The sequence below is a fragment of the Rhineura floridana genome, chromosome 4 (assembly GCF_030035675.1).
Source record: "Rhineura floridana isolate rRhiFlo1 chromosome 4, rRhiFlo1.hap2, whole genome shotgun sequence".
Classification (NCBI taxonomy): domain Eukaryota; kingdom Metazoa; phylum Chordata; class Lepidosauria; order Squamata; family Rhineuridae; genus Rhineura; species Rhineura floridana.
The window spans coordinates 141,071,513-141,097,534 of NC_084483.1; the positions used below are offsets into that span (position 1 = coordinate 141,071,513).

The 26,022-nt window shown below is 41.9% G+C and overlaps 1 protein-coding gene across 4 annotated transcripts in view; it reads left to right on the forward strand.

Moving 5' to 3' along the window:
- The window catches only part of EXO1 (exonuclease 1), a 381,281-nt gene that overhangs the window by 341,588 nt on the left and 13,671 nt on the right, over window positions 1-26,022 (forward strand). For 2 of the 4 annotated variants that reach the window (XM_061624589.1, XM_061624590.1), the window contains exons 2-6: window positions 16,535-16,654; window positions 19,024-19,147; window positions 20,499-20,636; window positions 23,686-23,898; window positions 24,845-25,032. In XM_061624589.1, the coding sequence (XP_061480573.1) occupies window positions 16,551-16,654; window positions 19,024-19,147; window positions 20,499-20,636; window positions 23,686-23,898; window positions 24,845-25,032 (767 nt within the window). In that variant the 5' untranslated portion in view covers window positions 16,535-16,550. Of the gene's footprint in view, window positions 1-12,544; window positions 12,735-13,721; window positions 13,836-14,554; window positions 14,743-16,534; window positions 16,655-19,023; window positions 19,148-20,498; window positions 20,637-23,685; window positions 23,899-24,844; window positions 25,033-26,022 lie in introns of those variants that run through there. The other 2 variants (XM_061624588.1, XM_061624587.1) reach the window with 2 other exon arrangements.

The window sequence follows — 26,022 nt, forward strand, 5'->3', positions numbered from 1 at the left end:
CAGTCGGTTTCTCCATATTCTGTCCTTATAGTAGCCTCTTGCCCAGAGTATAGGTTGCACATCAGGACAATCAGATGCTGTGGCACCCCCATTTCTTTTAAAGCATTCCATAGTTTTTCATGATCTACACAATCAAAAGTTTTGCTGTAATCTATAAAGCACAGCTTGATTTTCTTCTGAAATTCCTTGGCCCATTTCATTATCCAACATATGTTTGCAATATGATCTCTGGTGCCTCTTCCCTTTCTAAATCCAGCTTGGACACCTTGCATTTCTCGTTCCGTATATGGTAAGAGCCTTTGTTGTACAATCTTGAGCATTACGTTACTTGCATGGGATATTAAGGCAATAGTTCGATAATTACTGCATTCCCTGGGATCCCTTTTCTTTGGAATTGGGATATATATGGAACGCTTCCAGTCTGTGGACCATTGTTTAGTTTTCCATATTTGTTGACAAATTTTTGTCAAAATTTGGACAGACTCAGTCTCAGTAACTTGTAGCAACTCTACTGGTATGTCATCTGTTCCTGGTGATTTGTTTCTTCCAAGTATTTTAAGAGCAGCTTTCACCTCACATTCTGAAATTTCTGGTTCTTCATCATACGATTCCTCCATGAATGAATCTGTCATCCTTGTATCTCATCTCTTTTATAGAGTTTTTCAGTGCATTGCTTCCATCTTCCTTTTATTTCATCTCAGTCAGTCAATGTGTTCCCCTGTTGATTATTCAACATCCCTACTCTTGGTTTAAATTTCCCTTTAATTTCTCTAATATTTTGGAATAGGGCTCTTGTTCTACTGTTTTTGTTGTCCTCTTCTATTTCTGTACAATAACTACAGATGCTGATTTACTTAGCAGTGCTAAGATGATTATGTTATCACCACTTACTGTTGGTGGGAATAGTTACTGTCTTTATTTGCATAAATTTAGATTTGAACTGAATTGTCAGATTGTATTTTTTGCTTGTCTACTCTTTTTACCCCACTGTTTGCAATTTTCTTCATGCCCTGTGTACCCATACCTGCCAACTGAGTATAACACTTTGTGCATCTGATGAAGTAGATTCTGATCCATGAAGGCTTATATGCCATAATACATTTGTGTGTCTTTAAGGTGCTAGGAGACTCTCAGTTGGTTTTGCTGCAACAGACTAATATTAGTCCTCTGAATCATGTTGAGGAATCTGGAGGAAGCAGATTATCTAGATCCATTCCAGTCTGGTTTCTGGCCTGGTTTTGGTACCAAAACAGCCTTGGTGACCCTGATTGATTATTGTTTTATCAGAAAAAAGACATGGACAATAATGTGACCCTGTTGGTGGTTCTTTACCTCTCAGCAGCTTTTGGCACAGTTGACCATGGAGACTGAAGGGGGAAGGAGTTGGAGGTACTATATTACAGTGGTTCTATTTGTATTTGCAAGACCGCTACCAGAAAGTAGTAGAATAAGATTGTTGCTCAGCTCCATTGCTTTTGGGCTGTGGGGTCCCACGAGGGTCCATTCTGTCTCCTATGCTATTTAACATCTATATGAAACCATTGGGAGCTTTCATCTGCATTGAGCACAGTGTCATCAGTATGCTGAAGAAAACTGTTCCTGGCAACCTGTACATCACTGGATGGAATAATGTTTTTATCTGCAACTGTTTTTTTTTTACCATGCTTTAACTGTAACTGTTTTTAGAATATTTTTGCTTTTAGAATACCTTGTTGTTGCCGTTAAATTTGTTTGTGTGCACTGCCCTGGGCTCCTTCAGAAGGAATGGTGGCATTTAAATTCAAATAATAAATAATAAGGTAAAGGTGTCCCCGCACTTGTAGTGCGAGTCGTTTCTGATTCTTAGGGTGACGTCTTGTGACGTTTACTAGGCAGACCATATATTTGGGGTGGGATTGCCAGTTCCTTCCCTGGCCTTTCTTTACCCCTCAGCATATGCCGGGTACTCATTTTACTGACCACAGATGGATGGAAGGCTGAGTGGACCTCGACCCCTTTTACCGGAGATTCGACTTCCTCCTTCCGTTGGAATCGAACTCCGGCCGTGAGCACAGCTTCGGCTGCATTACCGCTGCTTACCACTCTGCGCCATGGAGGGTCTAATAAATAATAAATAGATCTATAAAGGCTGCAAAGAGTTTACCTCCTCTTGGGTTAGAATATTTATGCACTAAATAAGCCAGTACCAAACAGTGATCAAGGGTAGAGCAACCAACTTTAAAACCTATCTGCTCTTCCCCCAAGATGTTATTATCATTGAACCATGTTTTCAGTTTAAGACCTAAAAAACTAGCATATACCTTCCGTATTATAGATAGCAAACTGATAGGTCGATAGTTGCTTGGATCGACTCTGGGGCCTTTCTTATGGATTGGGGCAATGAAAGCTTTCAGCCAGGCTGCAGGAATTATACCAGATTTTTTTATTAAAGTGAAAAGGGAAGCCAGCAGTGGGGCCCACCAACTGATATTAGCTTTCAACAGCTCCGGGGGGGATACCATCTGGTCCGGGGGCCTTGCCTGACTTTAGCAGGAATAACAGTTCTTCAACAGTGTTTATATCAACGGGAGGCCAGTCAGGGATATTGGGGTACAGATAGGGGGAGGAATTGGAATTAGATTATTTGGGTCGTAAAAAAACTGCACAAAAATGATCTTCCCAGATATTTGCTGAAATATGGCAGTCAGGACTTCCGTTTTTATCACTTAAAGCTTCAGAAACTAACTTCCAGAAAGATTTGGAGCTATGTGTGACAGATGCTGTTATCAGCATTTGCCATGAGTCCCTAACTGCCTCACTTTTTTCCCGATGTAAAACCTTCTTATATTCTTTCCGTAACACGTAATACGAGTGTGGAAGTTGGCATTTATTATTTGCATGATAGAGGCGATAAGCAGAATGTATTCTTCTTCTAAGGTTAGCACACTCCCTATCAAACCACTTATTTGTTCTGTCTGTCAATTGCTTTGTAATACCAGCTGAATTTTGGAGAAAGAGATGCAGATTCTGCATCACCTCCTCAGAAGCTGATATACCCTTCTTTGGTGAAATATCTACTATTATTTGTTCTAGGGCATTTATTGTATGAGAATAATGAACAAAGCTATGAAAGCCCTGCCCAGTTTTACTAGACCAGCCTTTCCCAACTAGTGGGCCACCAGGTGTTGTTGGACCACAACTCCCATCAGCCTCAGCCAGCATTGCCAATGGTCAGGAAAGATGGGAATTGTGGTCCAACAACATCTGGTGGCCCACTAGTTGGGAAAGGCTGTACTAGACCATTTGATAAGGCAATTACTGAACAAGTGGCAGAATTCTTGAACTTGGCCATCCGGAGTAGACCCTGTATGATTGTCAATGGTAATTAAATAACTTGAGTTGTTTATATAATTCCTCCTCTATCAGGGAGTTTTCAGTCACCTGGGATTAATTTGTGCTAAAATCTCAGTGGCTTCAGTCTCCCAACATCTCCTGTGCAAAGAAACAGGAAGAGCTGCTGGCAATCTGGCTAAATACATGGTTGGAATATCCATGGTTAGAGCTTCCTTGGCTCCTCTTCCTGTGTTGTGTAACCCTGAAAATGTCTAGTTTTATTCCTTCCTTTCCCAGCCATAGTCCAGTCTGTCTGCTCTAAATTTTCATGAGTCTAATGTTACCGAAAACGTCCCTCCCTGATTGACCTATGCCACCTTCTTGGTAAACCCAGTACTCTCTTATCTTCCACTCTCGTGCCAATAACAAATATAGCAGGTTGCTTGATTTCATCTTCTTCCACCCCACAAAGCTCTTCATCTGCTACCATACATCATGTTCAATTTTTAAAAAGAACGCTTACACAGGATGCTTGCCAGGAAGCCTGAGTCAAGTTACAGCCATTTTGTGAAAGGAGCCATCTTATGAAACGGCTCAACCTTTTCAAAATGGAGACAGCACCGAATGTCTGGAAAGATAAATGAACAAGGATACCATAGCATAAGATGGTTCCAATAACCGACAGACCAAGGTTCTCAAACTTAAAGAAAATGGTTCTCATAACATGCTCCATATTCCCATAACATATGAGCCAGAATGTACCCATATTAGGAGTCAGCTTCTGAAACTTTCCTTCCAAATATGCTTGGTTAGTTGTTCTGGAGCATGAGAAGCTGCTCATTGGACAATGGCCACTTGTCCTCAACAAGAAGGTACAAGTATTGAGTAAGACTTCTAGAAGACAACTAGACGAGATGCTATGTGCTATTGTAACTATCTCAATAAATTAGCATAATTAGTCTTCCAATGCAAACTGTGTCTTTAATGGGGTTTTATCCACGTCATTGTTTACAGACCAGAAAAAGCTTTGTTGCTTCAACAAACGATTAGAAACAATTTGTTTTTCATCACTTTTAAGTAGTATATTGATCCAGAGGCCAGTCCCGCCTAGCTAATAGGCAAAGAATTCTGAAGTCATTAACCTGTATTACATGGGGGTGGTACTTTGTAGCATGTTATTAGTAACCATTGCAAAGTGATCATTTGCAATTCCAGATAAACCACTTTCAGTTTCATTACCTTTTCACTAAAATGGGAATGGTACTGAATTCCAAATGGGGTGCTGTATGGATGAGTGAGATAGGAATGGTAAACTCTGTATACTAAAATGCTGCAAAGAAGATTACTACTATATGAACCTAAAAACTGCATTACAAATTGTGATGACTACAGAAATAGAAATCTAGCACTATGACTTAATATTGCTGGCAGCACTGTTTAGGATCGGAAAGCCCATCACACCACTATATATGTAATTTTAATAAAAAATGTTGCCACTGAGTCACTGTGTCATGGAGTCACAGATTCATTGTTTTACCAAGTAGGTTACTACAAGACTTCATCATCGCTGCAGGTTAATAAAAATTGGGGATTGTAAAAGTACATGCAACATACTTGTGGTGACTCCATACATGTAAGATCACATTTTTATACCTTTGCACATTTTTAGAATATACAGCCTTTGTTGTAACACATTTTGTTCTCGGTTTCTGGATGACTATAGCAAAACTTACAGTCCTAAAGATAGATGGCATTTATCTCTCAGGCAGAAAGTAAATTCTGTTGATTAGCTGCTGGACCATATTCGAGGTCTTGTTACTAACATATAAAGCCCTGAACAACACAGGACCAGATTTCCTGAAGGACCACCTGCCCCTGTATAGACCTGTAAGATCACTTAAATCATCTGGGAAAATTTTACTCATAGCATTGCAGCCTATATATCACAGGGCAGTGACCCAAAAGTGAGCATTTTCTTATGTACTCTGGAATGTGTGCTCTCTGCCACATGTGAAGGCATTATCCATCAGTTGCTTCAGACATTTTTATAAAGCCATATCTCTTTTTGCCCAGGCTTTTCCTGACCCATAATATTGAACCCTGTTATTACCAGATTTGTGTTTTTAACTCAAGTTTTTAATAATACTATTTTTATATTTGTATTTTTAGTACACCACTTAGAGATTTTAAATATTAGACAGTTTAGAAAAGCTATTAAGTAAATAAATAGTTTAAACGTAATTGTTGGTCAAACCATCCAAATCAATGACCTCGTTTCCAAGTAATGCTAAATCACGGTTTAGTGCAATATGCTCAAGCCGCAGCAAACCTTAGGATCGTGTACTCCCTTTTTTCTTATCCCATGCTGCCAAGAAGTTTGGAAGTTTTTGCTGTGGCATCCAGACTCAGAATTTGGGTTAACTAACATTATGGTTAGTCTCAACAAGCCAGCTTCAGAAACCATGGCTGGAAGTTGGGTATTTAAAATGAACCACAGGTCGTGTTAACCACAGTTTGTTGCTCCAAATGACACACTTACACAAATTATTAACCAACAGCTAAACCTTCTGAAATCATCCAACCATGCAGAAGGAAAAGGGATCCTGAAGGCCTTACATTAAATCAGTTGTCACATGTGAATGACATTGACAATTACCCTGTTCAGGTATTGTGCAAAGTTTCCACCATAAGGACAAGAATCTTGGTCAATTAGATTCTTGTCCCAATGGAGGGAACCCTATGCAGGTACATCCAAGTATGTAAGCTCCCTTTAATCAGCCTTTCCCAACTAGTGGGTCACCAGATGTTGTTGGACCACAATTCCCATCAGCCTCAGCCAGCATTGCCAATGGTCAGGAAAGATGGGAATTGTGGTCCAACAACATCTGGAGGCACACTGGTTGGGAAAGGCTGCCTTAGACACATGCCAAACATTCATTGGCTGTGTGCGTTGCTGAAGCACATGTCTAGGGATAGGGGCTGCCCCATTTTTTCATGACAGCCCCTTCACATTTTAGTTAGCAAAGACCTGAAAAAGGTTATTAGCACCTGCATATAACAATAGATTGAGTGTATCAAAAATGAGCAAGATTTTGAAATGCTGGGGCTAAGGTTACAATTCTAACCCCACCTACCTGGGAGCAAGTCCCACTGAATTCAATAGGACTTAGTATGAGTAGACATTGTTAGGATTGTGGTGCAAATTATTTACATATAAATTAAACTAAAGGGGGGACTGAAGGACAACACTCTACAACCCCTTCTGAAATGCTAATAGGTATAGTCTTGCAGAACAGCTGACCCTAAGTTCAGCCTCTTCTCCCTGCTGTCCTATCTGCGTAAAGTTTCCTGAGTTACTGCAGCTTAGTCTTTGTGTTCTATAATTTCAGCTGTTGCTCCTTTCTATTTATTCTGTCAAAGGCAGCAAGGTCAGCAAAAGCCGCCTATGGCTATTGTTGCTTTTGGAAGAGTGTGTTGTAATGAGGCCATATGACATCATGCCACCCCTTACACACAGAGAAATTGCATCCTACTAAAAGAAACTAGGTCACCCAGTTGACCCATCTTACTTTGCCTGAGAATCTGATTTATTATATGACACATCAATCCTTAACAGCTTTCCATGTTGTTCTCCCCATGTCAGACTGGCCAGCTTGGGCAGTTCTTCCTTTTGTTCCCACTCTGTTGTAGCTAGCAGTGGGAGGGAAATCTTGTGGCAAATGGTGAACAATGGATTAAGATACTAAGCATGAGGTAGGACTTCAGCAATAATGTTTGGGTTTAAAAACAAAACAAAAAAGGGGGCTTAAAAGGTATTGAACACATTATATATGCGATTTTCTGTTGAGGTAATAGGGTTGCCAGCTAACTAGAAGGAGAAAAAAAGATACCAACCATTTCTGTCAATGGAGGCTGGTAGCTCCAATATCAATGGGACAGTGAATCTGCTCCGGGTTTTAGTCTGACATGGATTCATTGCCCCACTGACATTGGAACCACCAGCCTCCACTGATTTCTGGTTTGTTTTTAGATCAGCGATTCCCAATGTGGGCGGTAGCGCCCCCCTGGGGGGTGTTATAGCCTTTCAGGGGGCATTGATGTGACTACAAACTTTAGGGGGGCATTTGGGTTCATTAGGGGGGCGTTGACATTTGGCAGTCTGATGCGACAGTTGAAGCATTTAAGTTTAATTTTATTTAATACACAAATCATTAATTTTTAAACTGTTTTGTCCCCAGTTACAATGTATTTAATAATAGTCTCAATTCATGGAAATAACACTATAAATAGTGTGTGCTCTTTAGTAAAGAAATTCTGAATAGCGGCCAGTGTCATATCAAGGAATGGAGATATTAGCCATGCCCTGGCACTAGGTAATGTTCCGATGCTGTCTTAAGGGATGTTGGAACCAATCACAAGAGAGTGTTTGATAAGCTGGGTGTATTGGTGGAGGGCGCATTCTTCCAACGGATGAGTGCTGTGTGCAAACGGGTGACGCAGACAGTCATTCGCTGGTTTTCTTCAGGAATGGGACACACTCACTACCCGTTGTTTCTGTGATGTTTAAATGAACTTGTTTAACGAAACAATGCTGGTAAAATGAATGCGTTTGTTGTTAAGTAACACAGTGTATTCTATTGGTTCATACTGTGTGGACTTAAATAGTTTCTTGCTTGTAACTATGTATGTATATTACTAAATCATACGAAGAATTCAATGTGTAATCTAAGTGCAATAAAAAGGCATGATAAAAACTATCAGTAATAATAACTGAAAATACCTTTTATGCATTACTCATATTTTAAGGGAAGAATAGGAAGCATTGGCATATACTTAATCTGAGGGAGGCGTTGGGCACAAAAAGATTTTGCAAAGGGGCGTTGGGTCCAGAAAGGTTGGGTAACACTGTTTTAGATCATTTGCCAGGGAAAAGGAGGGAAGGCATTTTATCCCTTTGCCTCTGGGTTGTCCTTCCCACCCCCACCCAGGTGCATACACAATTCTTTTAGCTGTACTTAGGTAGGAATCTTTGTCAGCCAAGGAGGGACCACATTCACATTCTTTCTGGGGGTCTGACCAAACAAAGTAGATGTGACTACACCACACCACACTTGCACCTACAGCACATGCAGCCCATCCCTTCTTCACTTGGGGGGAATTACCAGGAGAGGATGTCTCTCCTCTTCTCCATGGAGGAGGTAGGTGGTCAACTGCAATGATCGCCAAACACTTGGAAAAGATCAGAGTGCTCAGCCCAGCGCTCCAATCTGCTCCAGTGTTTCCTCACAGCTGGTGATGATCACTGAGTGCTCAGGGAAGATTGGAGCATTTGGCTGTCAGAGATTTCTACCAGTGGCTTTGACTCTGTTGCCCTCTCACTGAGAATGAGGATGGCAGCTTATATGTTTTTTTTTTCTCCCGCAGCATTTCCACCAATGATGCCATCCTGCTGAATTCTGTGTGATTTTTTGTTTCAACAGTAACACTGCTTCCAGTAACACTGATATTGCCACCGGTAGATATGGTTAAGGGCTAGTGAGACTGAAAATGAGAGAAACTGCAGTGGCTGCCGATCAGCTACTGGACCATGTTCAAGGTCTTGTTACTAATATATAAAGCACCCATCAACTTGGAATCAAGTTACCTGAAGACCATCTCCCCCTGTATAGACCTGTAAGTACACTTAGATCATCTAGGGAAACTTTACTTGTGACCCTGTATCCTAACATAGTATCACAGGGCAGTGACCCAAAACCTGACATTTTTCGGCCACTGCACTGTGGAGTGCCCTTCTCTCTGCCATGTGCAAAGCAAAATCTATTAGTTGCTTCAGACATCTATCTGAATTCCTCTTTTTGACTGTTCCTATTTTTATAATGATGGCTTACTGTTTTTATGATACTGTTTTACTACCTTTATGTTATTTTTATGTTATTTTGGATGCCACTTAGATTTTTTTTGTTATTAAGAGGTTTAGAAATGCTTTTAAATAAATAAATAAATTGTGGCTTGGGAGACTATATGCTTATGGAAGGCTTATAATGGTCTTTTTAGTTCAGTGTTAGCAACTTCTTAAGGTTCTTTGCAATCAATTAAATCCCATATCTTTATCAATTGGCAAACTTTTCCATTGACATTTCAACATTTCACAACCTCCTCTCAGGCATTATAGCAAGACAATGATTTTAACCTGTGTATTCAGCATTTGACTAAGAACAGCAAATTTTAATTGATGCTCTAACAGAACAGAAGCAGCAGGTGATGTGTGAAACATATGATTTCTATCTTTGAACCACCATATTTGCATATTTTCCAATTGCTGCTGGACATCTTGCACATTTTACATCACTGATAAAGAAGTGACAACTGTGAATATATTTTGGTCTCTCAAGTGAGTCTGTTAATTTACACCTACTAGAAAAAGAAAATGTTTTGCATACGAGTGACAGTAATATGCAGAAGCTCACAGATGAACAGCGGCAAGAACAGCAACTTCTCTCTTTCTCACAAATCTGTGTTGTATAAAATCTCATTACAAATTCGTCAGCTAAACACATAAAACATGAAAATGGCCACTGAAATATTTATTTAAAGATGATCGTACCCCACCTTTAAAGTTGTTTCTTTTTTTAAAGCAAACCTGCACACAAATATTAAGGCTGCAGGCCTATGCACATCTACTTAGTGGAGCATACTTCCAAGTAAACATTCATAGTATCAGGCTGTTTTTGAACTAAGAAGCAAATTAGCTCCAGAATGAATATATGCAAGCAATTTATTATACTGATGAAGCTGGAAGTATCAATTAACTCATAACTATAATAGTCCTACTAAAATAATGAGAAATATAAGGTAGCCCAAGCCTGAAACTCACTACAACAGAAAGGGGCCATAAGCCAAGGAATATTTAATTAAAAATCAGCAAACTAAACAGTATAAAATCTAATGGTGTAAGTCCTACAACTACTTCTGGTAGTTTCTAGTGTAAATACACCCTCCGATGTATATACAAGCATCTAAAAGAGCGCCTTCACCAGTATCAACCATCTCAGACCCTACGATTGGTAGGCGAGGCCTTGTTGGTGGTGCCACCACCAGGGGCTGCCCGGTTGTCGCTGACCCATGACACAGCTTTTTCAGTGGTGGCTCCCTGTTTGTGGAATGTCCTCCCCAGTGAAGTGCATTGGTCTCCATCACTATTGCCTTTCAGGAGGAATTTGAAAACATTCCTATTTACCCAGGCTGTGGATGTGGTACCTGAAGGAGGCTGTTTCTGTTGAACTGAAGATTAATTATGAAAGAATGTTTTTAACTCTGACTGTATTTTAGAACATTTTCAACTGTTTTTAGAATGCTTTTCTTTTTCTTGTTTTTGTTGATATGTTTGCCGCCCTGGGCTCCTTCAGGAAGAAGGGTGGGATATAAATCAAATATATGAATAATAATAAATAATAAATACACAGCTACTTTGAAGAGACAGCACATTAACATTAATCCCTATTGTTTTCAGTTTGTGCCATCTCATCTGTCAACCACTCTTCTGGGATCATCTGCACCCCGAGTAACTGGTTTCCCTCCTTTGAGTTAAAAATGGAAATGGACTGCCTTCAAGTCGATTCCGACTCATGGCAACCCTATGAATAGGGTTGTCATGGTAAGCGGTATTCAGAGGGGGTTTACCATTTCCTCCCTCTGAGGCTGAGGCAGTGACTGGCCCAAGGTCACCCAGTGAGCCTCATTGGCTATGTGGGGATTCAAACCTGGTCTCTCAGGTCCTAGTCCAACACTGTAACCACTGCACCACACTGGCTCTCTGGAGGCACCCTTACTCGCCTTTTTTTCCTAATCTATCCCCCCCAAAAGTTGAAACCTTTCTTCTTAGGGGAGTTCCTCCAGCCCCTGATCATTTTGCTTGTCCTGTTCTGCACCTTTTCCAACACTACAATACCGCAGCCCTGCCCTGGGATCAAACAGGAGGGCAGCACCCACGCCCTGCATCCTAGCCACCGGCTCCCTGCAGACCCCCGGCGCGGAGATGCCTCCGCACAGCCCTGATGACCTCCTGGCAGTTTCCGAGGACCGGGGAGTGCCCCTGCAGCCACCACTGCCGCCGCCTTACCACCCGGCCTTCGCCCATCCACTCCAGTACTAGTCCCATCCGCACTCGAGCTCCTCTGGCTTCTTCGAGAGCCTTCGCTTCCAGGCCTCTGCCCGCCGGGGGGGGGTGCTCTCCCCGCCCTCCTCCTCGCTGGAGTTGTTGGAAGCCAAGCCCACCTCTGGACCTACACAGGTGGGGGCCGCCCGCTGGGTTTCCCCATGGCCTTCCTGCATCCGCTGAGACCCCCTGCTTGGCACACGGAGGCGCCCTGTTTCCATCTCCGATGCAGTAGCGTCCTGTTTGTTTTTCCCCGAGGTGGCTTCTGCCACCAAACATACCTGAAGTGGGGCTTCCTGTAGCCTAAGCCTGGGGGGGGGGGTGTTTCTTGGCTACGATGGCTGAACTAGTAGGTTCTGAGTTTTGGGGACAGGAGGGGGGTAGAAGAAACCCTATAAGTTGTATTGTGTGTTGTGACTTAGTATGCTTTTGTACTGTTATCTTTATTCTGTATATGTGTTTTTGAGATTTTTTTTTGTAAGTCGCTTTGAGTTTCATTTTGGAAAAAAGTGACTAATAAATATCATTATTATTATTAATAATAATAACAACAACACACTTCTTTCATGCTTATGTTGTTGTGGGAAAAGGTATTTACAAGGATCTCATTCTCAACCAGCAGCAAAAAAAAAAAAAAGAGGGAGGGGCGTGGCTGTGATTATCAGAAGGGACCCTACACTTCCGAATTTGCCACGACACTACTGATACCCAGACAAACCCCCTCATTTATCCATATTCCACGCCTTACCCCAACCATTCGAATCGGGATCTAGATGGGAAATCAAAACAATGTGTGTAGCGCAAGCAGCGCCGGCCATGAAAACTTGCCCTTTCCCTGGATGTCATTCGAAGAAGCGGGAGAGAATGGAATCCCCACTCAGGGTTGCTGTTTTCGGACTGCGGGCGACATTTCCCCGTTGACTTGCCCTTCCAATTCCGCCCCCCCTTACTGCGACTAAGGGGTAACTACATCGCCCAGCATGCACATGGTTATATTCGGGCCAACTCGGCCACGTTCCTGTCGGCCGCGCTGCATGCTGGGCGATGTGGTCTGAGCGCGGCTTCTTGGCTTCCTCCCCCTGCGAGTACGGAGGAAGGAGAGGGAGTGAGAGGGAGGCGGGGCCTGAAGGCTTGGAAAGCGCGCGCGACTTGAATAGACTTTTGACGGGTTCCCGCGCTGCTCCACCGGTACGGCTCTCGCCAAGCGGACGGACCCGGGACGGGCAGCTGTTGTTGCTGTCACCGCTCGCTTCTTCCCTTCCCGAAGGTACGGGGACTGGAAGAGGAGGGCGGCCGCAGAGGGGGTGGCTGCGGGATTTGGGTTAGTTAAAAGTTTTCCTCTCCCAACGAGGAAGGGGGGGGACATTTTCGTTAAAGGGGGAGGGGTGATCCATCCCTGCTACTTGGGTCGATGGAGGGGAGCCCAATATGCTTTCCTTTCCAGGTGAAAACAAACCCAATCGGACGGAACGGGAATGGTTTCTCACACGCACGCTCTGTTGGCTCCCCCTTCCCCCACAAAAGGAGGATGTTTAGGCCCTAAACAAGGATGGGCAGTCTTCAAGTTTGAAGGATCTACTTTGCCGACAATCGGAGCCTGCTGCAAAAGGCATATGCTTCGAATTTAAAAATTCCGATCCCAGGAATCTGTTTTGAGTCCCGCAACTGAACGGTGCTCACATAATGCCCTTCAGCATAAAAATCCACTTCTGGTTACCTCAAGATTTCTTTGTTTCAGCGGTATAATTTAGGGGTGAGATAGTCATTTTGTTGCTGCCTTTGTTAAAAATTGGGAGTCGGAAATCCTTGCTGCTCTGGTGCAAATCGCCCAGAGTTCTCCCGGTAGCTCCACATCTGCTTTCTGTTCATCCCTGGATTAGGGCACATAAACAAGATAATGGTCTTCTCAGCACTTGCAGCCAGATGTGCAGGAAAGGATTCTGATTGTTTACTTGGAAGCAAACCACTGCATTATTTAATGGGGTGATTTCGACTGTTACAAAACTCACTATCCATTTCCAGTTACGTGGGTTTCTTCAAATCCATTGACTTCAGTGAAATTTAACACCTGACTTGCAGTATTTTAATTCTATATGTAAAATTAAATTTTAAAGGGGGGGGAGTGGAAGAGGTGCACTATAACCTTTTCTTAAATGCTTATCACCATGGTTGTGTTGTGAAAATAAATAAAGCAGTTGCTGTAATCTTTGCATTATTTTGTGGATCAAGTTAAAGTTGAATACTTATGTCCTAGGATTCAGGGGTATGGCGTCTGCACTGCCAAATTTTCAACCACCAATTCCTTGGTAGAAGATAGAAGACAGAACAACTTAGAAGTAGGCAAATCAGTCAACAGCTACTAGAATAGGTGAATAACAGCCAGCTCTTCCCTTGAGATCGTTCTCTTTTTTGGTAAAGTTTTATCCATTCAGGTCAGATGGAATCTTGCAGATTGTGTAGAATAGGAAGAGCTAGGAAGTGCATGTTTATGTTGCTTGTATATGCACAGTGCGTGTTTATGTTCCCAGTGTTCCCAGTTTATGTTTATGTTGCATGTATACGCACAGTGGAGTGTATATGGGCACAGTCATCACCAGCTATGCAACATCACCAATTATGAAGCTACATACAGTAGGGCCCCGCTTTACAGTGCTTCGCTTTACAGCAATTCACTAATACAGCGGTCTCAATTAGACACAATTAGACGAAAGGCCTACTCATACGGCGCTTGTTCTGCTTTTACAGTGGTTTTCGGGCATCGCGCACCATTCTATTCAATGGGTTCCGCTTTACAGCTGGGGTCCAGAACATAACCCGCTGTATGAGTGGGGCCCTACTGTATATGTGTGTGTGTTTTATGTGTAACCATTTTGTAATATTTGAATCGGCCCTGGGGGGGAAATGTACATAGGGTTGATAGAACATTCTTGGTAAGTAACTTGCCTCCAGGATCTCACACATTGGTGTCAGGATGGAACATTGTGCACCAGGCTCAGCCATTTAAGCTCAAGATGGATGCTCGGTTTACTTGTAGAACATGGTTCTTTCAAGGGTTAAGCTTGTACTGATCTTGTATTTCCTTACCAGCTTCCTGAATCTGACTTCAGTAGAACTATGGGGATCCAAGGTTTGCTTCAATTTATCAAAGAGGCTGCTGAACCTTCTCATGTGAAGAAGTACAAAGGACAAGTTGTTGCTGTAGATACATACTGTTGGCTCCACAAAGGAGCCTATGCATGTGCTGAAAAGCTAGCCAAAGGAGAACCCACAGATCAGTAAGTTTAAAGGAATTTGACTGACAGGATTGGTGTTTGTTAACATAGGGGAAGTATTTGCTGTGAAACAGTGGTGGCTAGCTTTTTTTGGCTGAGAGCTATATTCATTTTTTTACCAGTCCTCCAGAGCTTGCAAGTCATGGGTGTGGCCACACACACACACACCACTCTCTCACAGACATGCACAAATACGCACTTGCATGTATGTACAGGATACATCCCTTCCGCTGATCCATGCAGATCAGCTGGATTTATTGCTCTTTCCCTTCTTGATATCAATAGGATGAAAGAGGACAATTTGCATCCCCAGTTGGTTGCTGGGCAGGGCAGAGAGGTTTATTATTTATGTATTTAAAGCATTTTTATCCTGCTCTTTAGCACAAAAAGGCTCTCAGTGCAGCTTACAAATGTCAGTGATAAGACAGACCTTGCCTTTAGGCTTACAATCTGAAAGACACTTTGTAAAAGGACGGGATTGGAAAGGAGGGAAGAGGGGAAAAGCAAATTCAGGCACTGTTTCTTTGTTTTGCGACTAGCTTGAATAGAATTTCAAGGGCAGGAGGAGCCAAAAGTTGCTGGTCTTTCAACAAAACTGATGGAGAGGTCCTGCAGTCCCATCTTTCTTCATTACCTGTAGCTTGATGGAATGGCTGCTGTAGATGACAGTTGAGGGAGGAGCCTGATGGAACTGATTTCAGCGGTGCAGATTGAAAGGCCCTCCAAGTCCCATCTCTCTGTTTAAAACTGCCTTCCCCAGCGCTATGTCTACTTTAGTTTGTTTTTATTTTTGCCATCAGTATTTATTTTTGCCATCATTGTCAAAATTTGCTTGGGGAGCTGTATCAGGCCTTTGGACCCAGGGTTACCACCACCACCACCCCACTGTAAGCCATAACTTATTCACATCAGAGTAGGTGAACTGACTTTGTGGACTAATTTGAGGTAAATAGTTTATGGATTGCAGCCTTTTATTTGATATGTAGTGCTCACTGGAAAAATATATGTGAAAAATGCTCTCACTTGCTGAGATCTAATAATCTTTTTACAACAGTTGACAAGAAAAATAGGAAAACTGAGTGGACATATTGTGCTGTCTAATGCGTAAATTAAACTTGGAGAAATAATGTTGGTTGCTTATGATTGCTACAGTCTTGTAATAGACTATTTAAATCCTATTAAATCAACAGAATTTAAATAGACGGTGCTCAGGATTGCAGCCAAAATGAAAACTATCTGGAAAATGTGGAATTCTTCCATGATCATCTTTAGCCACCAATACCCATCAATTCCTACTTAAGATGAAACAAAGACTGTTCCTCTTGTACAGTCTGTAATATATGTTTAATGTGATTTATCTTAGTTGCAAAATAGTAAGTTCACATCATTCATTTTAGTTGGCTAAGTAATGGATTAAAAATGGATTAGGCACAGAATTATTATTATATTTATATTCTACCTTTCTTCTTGGAAGCTTGGTGGCACATGGTTCTCCCTCTCTCTGTTTTATCCTCACAACAATCTTGTGAGGTGGTTAGGCTGAAAGACTGTGACTGGCTCATGGCTAACAGGATTTGGACCCCAATCTCCCAAGATTCTAGTCCACCACTGTAACCACACCACCTCGCTAGCTCTGGTTAGATGCTGATCGCTCTGGTATCTTGTGAAAGTTTTAGTATTGCAAAGGCAGGTCCGCCTTAAGTCATTAGAATTACATTTCCTCTAGAAATTTACCTTTTAGAATTAAGGGGAGCATTTCTTCACTGATGCATGACAACTGTGTGTGTTTCTACAGATATGTAGCTTATTGTATGAAACTTGTTGATATGCTTCTGTCATTTGGAGTCAAACCGATTCTAGTGTTTGATGGATGTACCCTGCCTTCCAAAAAGGAAGTTGAAAAGTCACGAAGAGAGTAAGTCTTATATCTCCTTTTACAAATTCAAATTGGTAATTTGCAGGATGTAAATGTGCTTTAGTGACTGAAGCTCTGGTATGAAAACAACTCAAATGATATCTTAATTTTATCAATTGTGCTCATTTACATCACAAAAGATGCAGTGCTGACATTTAAATTAAAATTTTGTTGAAATCTAAACTGTCTTCTGTGATGCTGCAGTGTGGAATACTATCCTGTCGAGAGTAATGTTAGCTATATTTGTAAAACATCTCAATAATGAACACATTTGGTATGAACAAAGATCAATGCATAAAACTTCTACTCATGTTTCAAGGCTTCTCAGACTCACTTTCTTACCTTAGACCCTCATCTCCTTGAAAAGCCACTCCAGAAAGTTACCAAATCTGCTGGAGCATCCTCTAATATAGAACGAGGAGCTTCATTTGGAAGTGGAAATTTCACATGGCACAGTGCTTGGGCATACACATGGAAATATTTGCATCCTAGCTTGGGAGTCTCTCAGTTAAAGCAATGGGTTGGTGTTCTGGTAACAAGCTCAGTTTAGAAAAGTTTCATGCAGCTGAATTCCATTTAAATCAATGTCATTTGAGTTCACAATGAAATGCCTGCCCTTCCCCCCCCCCCCAAGGAAGCCCAAACTTTATGTCCCATTTCATTCAGTGGGGGTCAAGCATGCCTAATGTTTACATTGCTTCCCACTGTGATTTCCAATGTGCCTCTCATATGGTTTTACAGTTTTCCTACATAGTAGAAGAATCGGATCTTCATAAGTTAGCCAGCTCAAAGCCACCAAGCCTAAAGAGCTTTTACTGATACTGGAGTTGATGTGTTCTATGATTTTTTGTTTGCTATTTTATTTCCTTTTTATCTGGCTTTCAAGTTCTTGCATAGTGAACTCAGACACTGCAGTTAAGGCATTCAAAGAACATTGAGGGCATAAAGTGTGGCAGAGGGCATATGCTGTCCCCACCCACTCCACCGTGGCCTTACTGCTTTGAGTGGAAGATCTGCGGCGGAGGGGCTTCTAAGCATGCTTACAGGGCTGGCACCAGGCATGACTGGGCCCTTGAGCACCAGCCTGCCCCGTGCCCACAGCACCTGCCCACACTTCCCACCTACCTCATCTCGTGTTGTGTCACATAAATGATGTACGTGCATAGCATGCATGCCTGCCATCAACCAAGATGGCAGTGGGGGCGTCAGCTCCTTAGGGAAGCCCCTGCCGCAATCTTAGTTGATGGCAGGCATGCATGCACACAGCATTCTCGGGGACTGAAGAGGTAGGTGGGGGCATGCGTGTGGGCTTATTGAAGTCCACACTGTCTGGATTAGGGGGCTGCCTGGGAGCTTGCTGTATGCGATCCGCAGCAGGGTTGGGACCAAACTCTGGCACAGATCGTGGAACATGAGCGCTACCCTCCCAAGTAACAGACTCTGAAGGCACATCTTAGTTAAAACAGGTTACAATAGATGAAGTACTGAGTTAAACACTAAGTCATAATACAGAGCCAAAGTTACAGAGTTAACAGAAATACATGTCACAATACATCACCCATCAGATGTCATAGATGGATGGTACTCCTGCCTTCTTCAACTCCCCACTCCAGCAGAGCTGAGGGGTCATGAGCAGAGCTTGGAAAAGTTACTTTTTTGAACTACAACTCCTATCAGCCCCAGCCAGCATGGCCACTGGACTGGGCTGATGGGAGTTGTAGTTCAAAAAAGTAACTTTTCCAAGCTCTGAGTGGTGTAAAAACTGGCCTTTTATACTGTTTCCTATCATAGAGAAGACTTGTTCCCATGGCCTTATCAATTATGCTATCTACTAGAGGAGGGACTAGTGACCTTTCTGCCTTCTAGAGATGGCGAGAATGCTCAATGTAAAGTACTAGTAGAATGTGGTAATGTTAACCATACCGTATAAGGAGCTTCCTCCTAAAAACACCAGTTGAGTGTTGGCTGACTGGCTAGACATCTTATCTCTATGTCACAGTTGCTTTCATGGGAATATTACAGCTTTAGTTAGGAGACAGGAAATGGGGGGGGTTAAACTACTCCTTACTATTAGGCTTGTATGCATGAAGCAGACCTTATAAACTGTTTCAGTAAATCTTAAGCGTAGTCTAAGCAAATCTTAAGCACATTCTAAGCAATATAAGCAAATATAAGTGATTTCAGCATAATTTATGCATCTTTTAAGCCATTATCTGGAATGGCCCATTACATGTTCTCATGCTTTCTTGGAAAGCCTGAGTAGAGTTTAGGGACATGTCTCTTGTATGTAGTGCAGTCCCAGTGCTGTCTACTTGTTCAGTTATAATTGTGTGACACTGAGAAGATGGGTTCATTTTGTTATCTTGAAGAAAACGGCAAGCAAATCTTCTGAAGGGGAAACAGCTGCTCCGTGAAGGGAAAGTATCAGAAGCCAGAGAGTGTTTTGCACGTAGCATTAATATTACGCATGCTATGGCCTGTGAAGTTATTAAAGTAAGTAGTCCATCTTGGTAGGTTGTTTGTTACCACCTTTTTTTATATTTCTTGGCAGAATAGTCGTCTATCCTATAACCCTGAGATTTGCAAAATACAGACTTTAGAGCAGGCAGAGTGGCATCCTGTAGCAACCTCAACAATTTGCTATAGTTGGTATCTATGAATAACAGGGAGAAGTTCAGGTAGGAGCATCTCGTTGGCATTTTGAATGAAAAATCTAATACACACACATACATTTATGGGGCAAATTAAAGGCCTAATTCTCACTGATGTAGTAAACCGAACCCTTTGTCAGGGCTGAGGGATGATATCACTGAATAGTTCTCCATCCGAACAAAAAAAAATGTTGTGTAGAGAATTAGCCTGGAACCCTTCACCCTGACATCTCTTTTTTTGTGAGTATGAAGAAGCATTCAATTATATGTGCCCCTCCTGAATCTAAAGTGTTACAGTCTAGAAATAGTTTGCCAACTCAGTGAGTAATGAGCCTAAATGCAGTTCTTTGTATGAAAACTTATTCCATTCAAAAATTCCAATTTCTGCACTAGGAAAACAGTACATGATTAGGAGTAGTAACTAGGAGAATGTGGACAATAATTAGACATGGTGAAAGAGACTTGAACAATTCCAGGCGGGGCAGAAATGCACTTGCTGAAATGATGGAAAGAGACGACTTATATTAGTGCTGCTGCTATTTTCTTGGCTCCTGTTATCTGACACTGAAATTCTTCTCATGTGCTTGGCTTGGAGACCATCTGAGCTCTTGTCCGTTCTTGCTTATGAGCGGTATTCAACCCATTCTAACAGTGCAAGAATTACTGCTAGCGCAATGGAACTACCCTCCCTTCCCTCACTCTGTGCACAACCCTTCCCAAATTTGCTTCAGAGAGTTGGGGCTAGGGAGCGTGGGAGGGGGGCGTTCTGTTGCACAAGCAGAAATCTTTGCGCTGATGGAACTAAGCACTGCGCTGGATACAACCCTTTGTCTTTGCTGTTCTAGAATTCTGTTACCAACTTCCCATTAGAAATTTTGGAAGATAAGTAATGGAAGAAAAATGACTATATACTGGGGGTTCCTAATGCTGTACAAATCTATGGCTTGGAATATATGGCAGATGGTAGAGGATAAGAGTTGCATTTAAAAAGCTCCAGGTTCAATCCATGGCACTTTCAGTTAAACAGATCTTAGATATCAGGGCAAGGACCCTGGAGAGCAACTATGAATGAGTAGAAAGTTCTGTGCTTAGATAGGTTAGTGGTCCCTCTGGATATAAGGCTTCCTGTGGTGTTAATGTGAGTTGTTATAATGAAATCTTGAAAAAATTTCCCACTCCCCACCCCTTTGCAGGCTGCCCGAGCCCAAGGAATAGATTGCATTGTTGCTCCATATGAAGCTGATGCTCAGCTAGCCTATCTTAACAGGACGGGCATAGTCGAAGCTATAATTACAGAGGATTCTGATCTTCTTGCTTTTGGATGTAAAAAGGTAGGACAAATTTAATGATTCATTTCTAAAAAGGGCAGTGCCAGGGTTCAACTGCATGGATATCCAGCCCCTTAATCCTATATGGCCCAGGGCAGGCATAATGTTGTTTACTTTATTACCGTCATTGAGACATTGGAGCGGGCTGCAGGTTGTCCCATCTCTCTTTCTCACTCTCACACTGTCTCACACATACAATCTCCCCTCTTTTGTCAGAAGCAGCCTTGTTAAAGGGAGCATCTCCAAACAATAGTTAAAAGACTGGCAGCACTGAATTCACCTATCCAGTGTGTATGAGCGCACTCTCCGCATCAATAATGAGAGTATCAGCAGATTGGGAAGCACTCTTTTCCTTCATAAGTTTTAGATCTGAGACCTGCCCCTGAAAGCAGGTAATGGCACTGAACCTTATTGGGCCTTGGTGTGAATTACAAGCCAGGAATCTTTCTGGAGAAAAGGAAAGGGAAAATGAAGCTGCTAAGAGAAATCATTAAGAACATAAGAAGAGCCTGCTGGATAAAGCCAATGGCCCATCTAGTCCAGCACAGTATCCTTTTAGATCGCCTGGAGAGTTTGGGATTGCGAGGCACGGTTTTACGGTGGTTCCAATCCTTTCTCTCTGATAGGCGCCAACAGGTAGCATTGGGTGATGAGGTTTCAGACCCTTGGCCTCTCAATTGTGGTGTGCCACAGGGTTCTATCCTCTCTCCCATGCTATTTAACATCTATGTAAAGCCGCTGGGAGAGATCATCAGGAGATTTGGGCTGCAGTGTCACCAATATGCGGATGACACTCAGCTCTATCTCTCATTTAAATCTTCACCGGAGACGGCTGTGGAGACCATGTCCAAGTGCCTGGAATCCGTGAGTGGATGGATGGGCAGGAACAGGCTGAAGTTGAACCCTGATAAAACCGAGGTACTACTTGTGGGAGACAAGGGAGGGTTAGGAGATGTTGACCTGGTGTTTGGTGGGGTGAAGTTGCCCCTACAGGACCAGGTCCGCAGCCTCGGGGTTGTTCTTGATTCCAAGCTGTCCATGGAGGCTCAGATTTCGGCTGTGAGCCGGGCAGCTTGGTATCAATTACACCTTATACGTAGGCTGCAACCCTACCTCCCTGTTCAACAGCTCCCGCTCGTGGTGCATGCCCTGGTCACCTCTCGATTGGACTACTGTAATGCGCTCTACATGGGGTTACCCTTGAAAACGACCCGGAAATTACAACTTATACAGAATGCGGCGGCACGCTTACTTACCAACAGCCGCCGACGGGACCACATCACGCCAGTATTATCTGATCTACACTGGCTGCCGGTTGTTTTCCGGGCCCGATTCAAGGTGTTGGTTTTAACCTTTAAAACCCTGTACGGTTTCGGCCCAGCTTACCTGAAAGAGCGCCTCCACCGCCACCAATTATGCCGCCCAACTAGATCAGCCACACAAGGCCTTCTCTCAATCCCGCCAACCAAAACAGCTAGGTTGGTGGGTACTAGGGAGAAGGCCTTTTCTGTGGTGGCCCCCACTCTGGAACTCCCTCCCATGTGATCTTCGACATGCCCCTTCCCTAGATGTATTCCGCAAGGCCCTGAAGATGTGGCTATTCCAACAAGCCTTTGAGGTCCTTGGGATGGGTAAATCGTCATGAGTCTGTCATCTATCGTATGTTGTTAATTTAATTGCTTTTATATGTATTGATGACTGTCCAGTATTTCTATCTATTGTTTTAATGTGATTGCATCTGAAATTATTGTATTTTATCTTTTTTAATGTACGTCGCCTAGAGTGGCTAATTGCCAGATAGGTGACAAACAAATTAAATATTATTATTATTATTATTATTGTTATTATTATTATTATTATTATTATATTCTCACTGTGGCCAACACAAGCAGGACCGAACACAAGAGCACTCTCTCCTCCTGCAGTTTCAAGCAACTGGTATTTGGAAGCATACTGTCTCTGACCATGGAGGCAGAGCATAGCCATCATGCCTAGTAGCCATTGATAGCCTTATCCTCCATGAATTCTTCTAATCCTCTTTAAAAGCCATCCAAGTTGGTGGCCATCACTGCCTCTTGTGGGAGTGAATTCCATAGTTCAGGTATGCGCTGTGTAAAGAAACATTGTTGACCATGGAGAAACCAAGTGGTCTTTATTATTTAGATTTGTATAGTGTGTCCATATATTTAAAGTGCTTTGCATATGTTTTATTTTTGTAATCCTTCAAAGATCCCTGTAAGGCAGCGTTGCGGAAAGAGGGTTAAAGCTGAGAGAGTGTGGCTTGTCTAAGGCCCCTCCCAGTGAGTTGATGACACAGGTGAGAATACAACTAGGGATCCCTAATTTGTTGCTCCATCTCTTGGCCTCTACACTGCACCATCTCTTGGTTCAACTCTTGCTTTGATACAGGGTAATCTGTACCTAAGGTGTGTGTGATAAGGGGAAGTTAAGAAAAATAATCCCCTGTGGTTTATGGCCATAGAAGATTCAGTTGACTGGGTCTCTAATTTCTTAGACTCCTTTATAAACTTTCTGTTTGCAAAGTCCCCCAAAGTCATGTATCAATTTGCTTATATTTCCATGCTTCAAAACTCTCCCCAGCCATGAACTCACATGGAGACCTTAGATCAGTACTTCTCAACGTCAGCCCCTCCTTTGTCGGTTGGAATATAGGGAGAGCAATGCTGACCTACTTTACAAGGACACTGAATACTGAAGAGGCATTGAACACTGAGATGATATAAGTGAAGATCTTTAAACATTCTAAAAATATTATTGTCATTTGGCAGGCTTCTGACAAACAATTACTGCTAGAAAGACTTTAACAGTGTCTGTGTGGTGAAATGGGATTGGTGGATTAGCAAGCTTCAAAGATAAAAAAAGATCAATAGATGTGTGTAATACAAAATGTAACATTTTTGATGAAAAACTATAGCATAAAATATATTAGATGCTTTATGTTGATTACTGGGAAAGAACTCCCTGTTTTGCCACATTCTGTACATATAGTATGGTATTACAAAGACATCCATTATTTTGTTTATATTCTAAGGTATTTCTGAAAATTGACAAATTTGGAAATGGTTTGGAAATTGACCAGGTTCGGCTAGGAATGTGCAAACAACTTGGTGATGTGTTCACAGAAGAGAAATTCCGTTACATGTGTATACTGTCTGGCTGTGACTACCTTCCATCACTTCATGGTATTGGGTTAGGCAAGGCTTGCAAACTACTAAAAATATCCAATAACCCTGATATTATAAAGGTAATATAATATTTATTAGTCTTGATTTAATTTTACATTTCCAAAAACCTTCACAGAGAGTGAGGATAACTCTGGACAGGAGGACTTTTGAGGAAGATACTCAATTTAGTTGTTGACATCTGTAAAAAGAAATATGTTGGGCTGTTCACACAGACTGAGTAAAACAATTAAGCAACTGTGTGATTTGTGGTCTCTTGTATATTGTATGTTGACTCTCCTTGTTACGTTTTCATATAGGATATTTATACTGAGTCCATTTGGCTGATATGCTAAGTTCACTTTTTGTCTTTAATAATTGTAAATGAGCCAAGCAACTCTAGCTGTAACTATATAAGCTTTATAATTATTGTTACTAAACACTGGCTAAATGTGAATGGCTACAGTCAAATATCTTGTTTCAGAAATCACATCTGTTCCTAACCTTTTCTGGGGGGGTTTGTTTGTGGTATTTCAAAAGGAGGAAGACAAAGGCAGAAAAGATTATAACGTTTGGTCCAAATTTCCAGTGTATGTCACTAACTGTGAAAAGATACTTGGGGCTTTCTTCCCTAAAGTATTATCTGTATTTTAAAAAAAAAGTTTGACAGAAGACCTAAAGCGTCTATATCCATCCTATGCATGCCTCGTTTTTCAAGTATCATTTCAGTTTTGGGGTACATAATAAATGCATGTGTTTAGAATAATAAAAGCACTGGCATGGATCCTGACTTACTGTGAATGGAACAGGGGTTTTGTTCCTCCCTTATCCTACTACGTGGCCTGGAAAACTGCTCCTAAGGGTTGGGGGACCGTTGAGAATGGTTCAGAGGGCTGCAGATGGAACAAGTTGGAGGAAATGGTCCTGCCCCCTTACATGAATGGAGAAGCAACAAATGACCCAAGCCATTGTATCTGCTGTTTTTTGAGTAAACTGTGTATTACATAACGGGTTATTTTTTTCTGCCAGGTCATTGGGAAAATGGGACAGTATTTGAAGATGAATATTTTGGTACCAGAAGAATACATACAAGGATTTATTCGTGCTAATAATACTTTCCTCTATCAGTTGGTTTTCGACCCAATCAGGAGGAAACTTGTTCCTTTGAATGCTTATGAAGATGATGTTGATCCAGACACACTCCTTTATGCAGGGAAGTATCCTTTATCAAGTTTTTCATTAAAGTTCTTTTTTAAAAGAATATATTTGTAGTTCCTTGTCCTGGGTCTCCAGGATTCCAGGCAAAGTTAAACAATTCTAAGGCTACATTCCTATGCACACACACTTGGAAGCAAGCCCTACTGAGCTCAAGACTTTTCAGTTATGTGTACACATGCCGAGGATATGGATATAAGTACCATAATAATGCACTGGGACCTGGAAACTGCTTAAATTTTGCTGATGCTTGCCTGTTGCTTCAGGTGAAAGAATAGCACATTTTAAGTCTGTTTAAAAACTGTAAATAAAAGTAAAGTAGACATTCCTTCTCATCTTTGTTAAGATTAATTCTACAAAGAAAGAGCTCCTTTTCCACAGTTTTGTCAAGCTTAATGTAAGCAACCTAATGAGTCTGGTCATCTTACTTCTCACATAAATGCGAACATTCATACTACATCCAGTAGTTCTTAACCTCTAGGCCAGCCTTTCCCAACCTTTGGGTCCCTAGATGTTGCTGGACTACAATTCCCATCATTCCTGACCATTGACCATGCTGGCTGGTACTGATGGAAGATGTAGTTCAACAACATCTGGGGACCCAAAGGTTGGGAAAGGCTGCTGTAGGCCCTGGACTCCTGCTGGAAGGAAGGGTGGGGTATAAATAAAATAATAAATAAATAAAATGTCTACATTCAACTATATTTTTAAGAAGACTTTTTTCTAAACTGTTTGGAGTTTCCACTATCCAGTGTAAAAAGTTCTGGCAGTGATCTTGAAATCTTCAGTTATCATTTACCCTTTTGCTGTAAAGCAAAAAACCTACTTTTCCCCCCAGATCAGTTTATTTTTTTATTCAGTTTAGCATATCTTGTTTCCTTTGGGATAGTACTAACCTTGAGTAAACTATAATGCTCCTTTAAATAACACAGGCAACTACAAACCATTGCCTATTCTATTGGAATGGCGGTTCTTACCCTTAGCTTACTGAG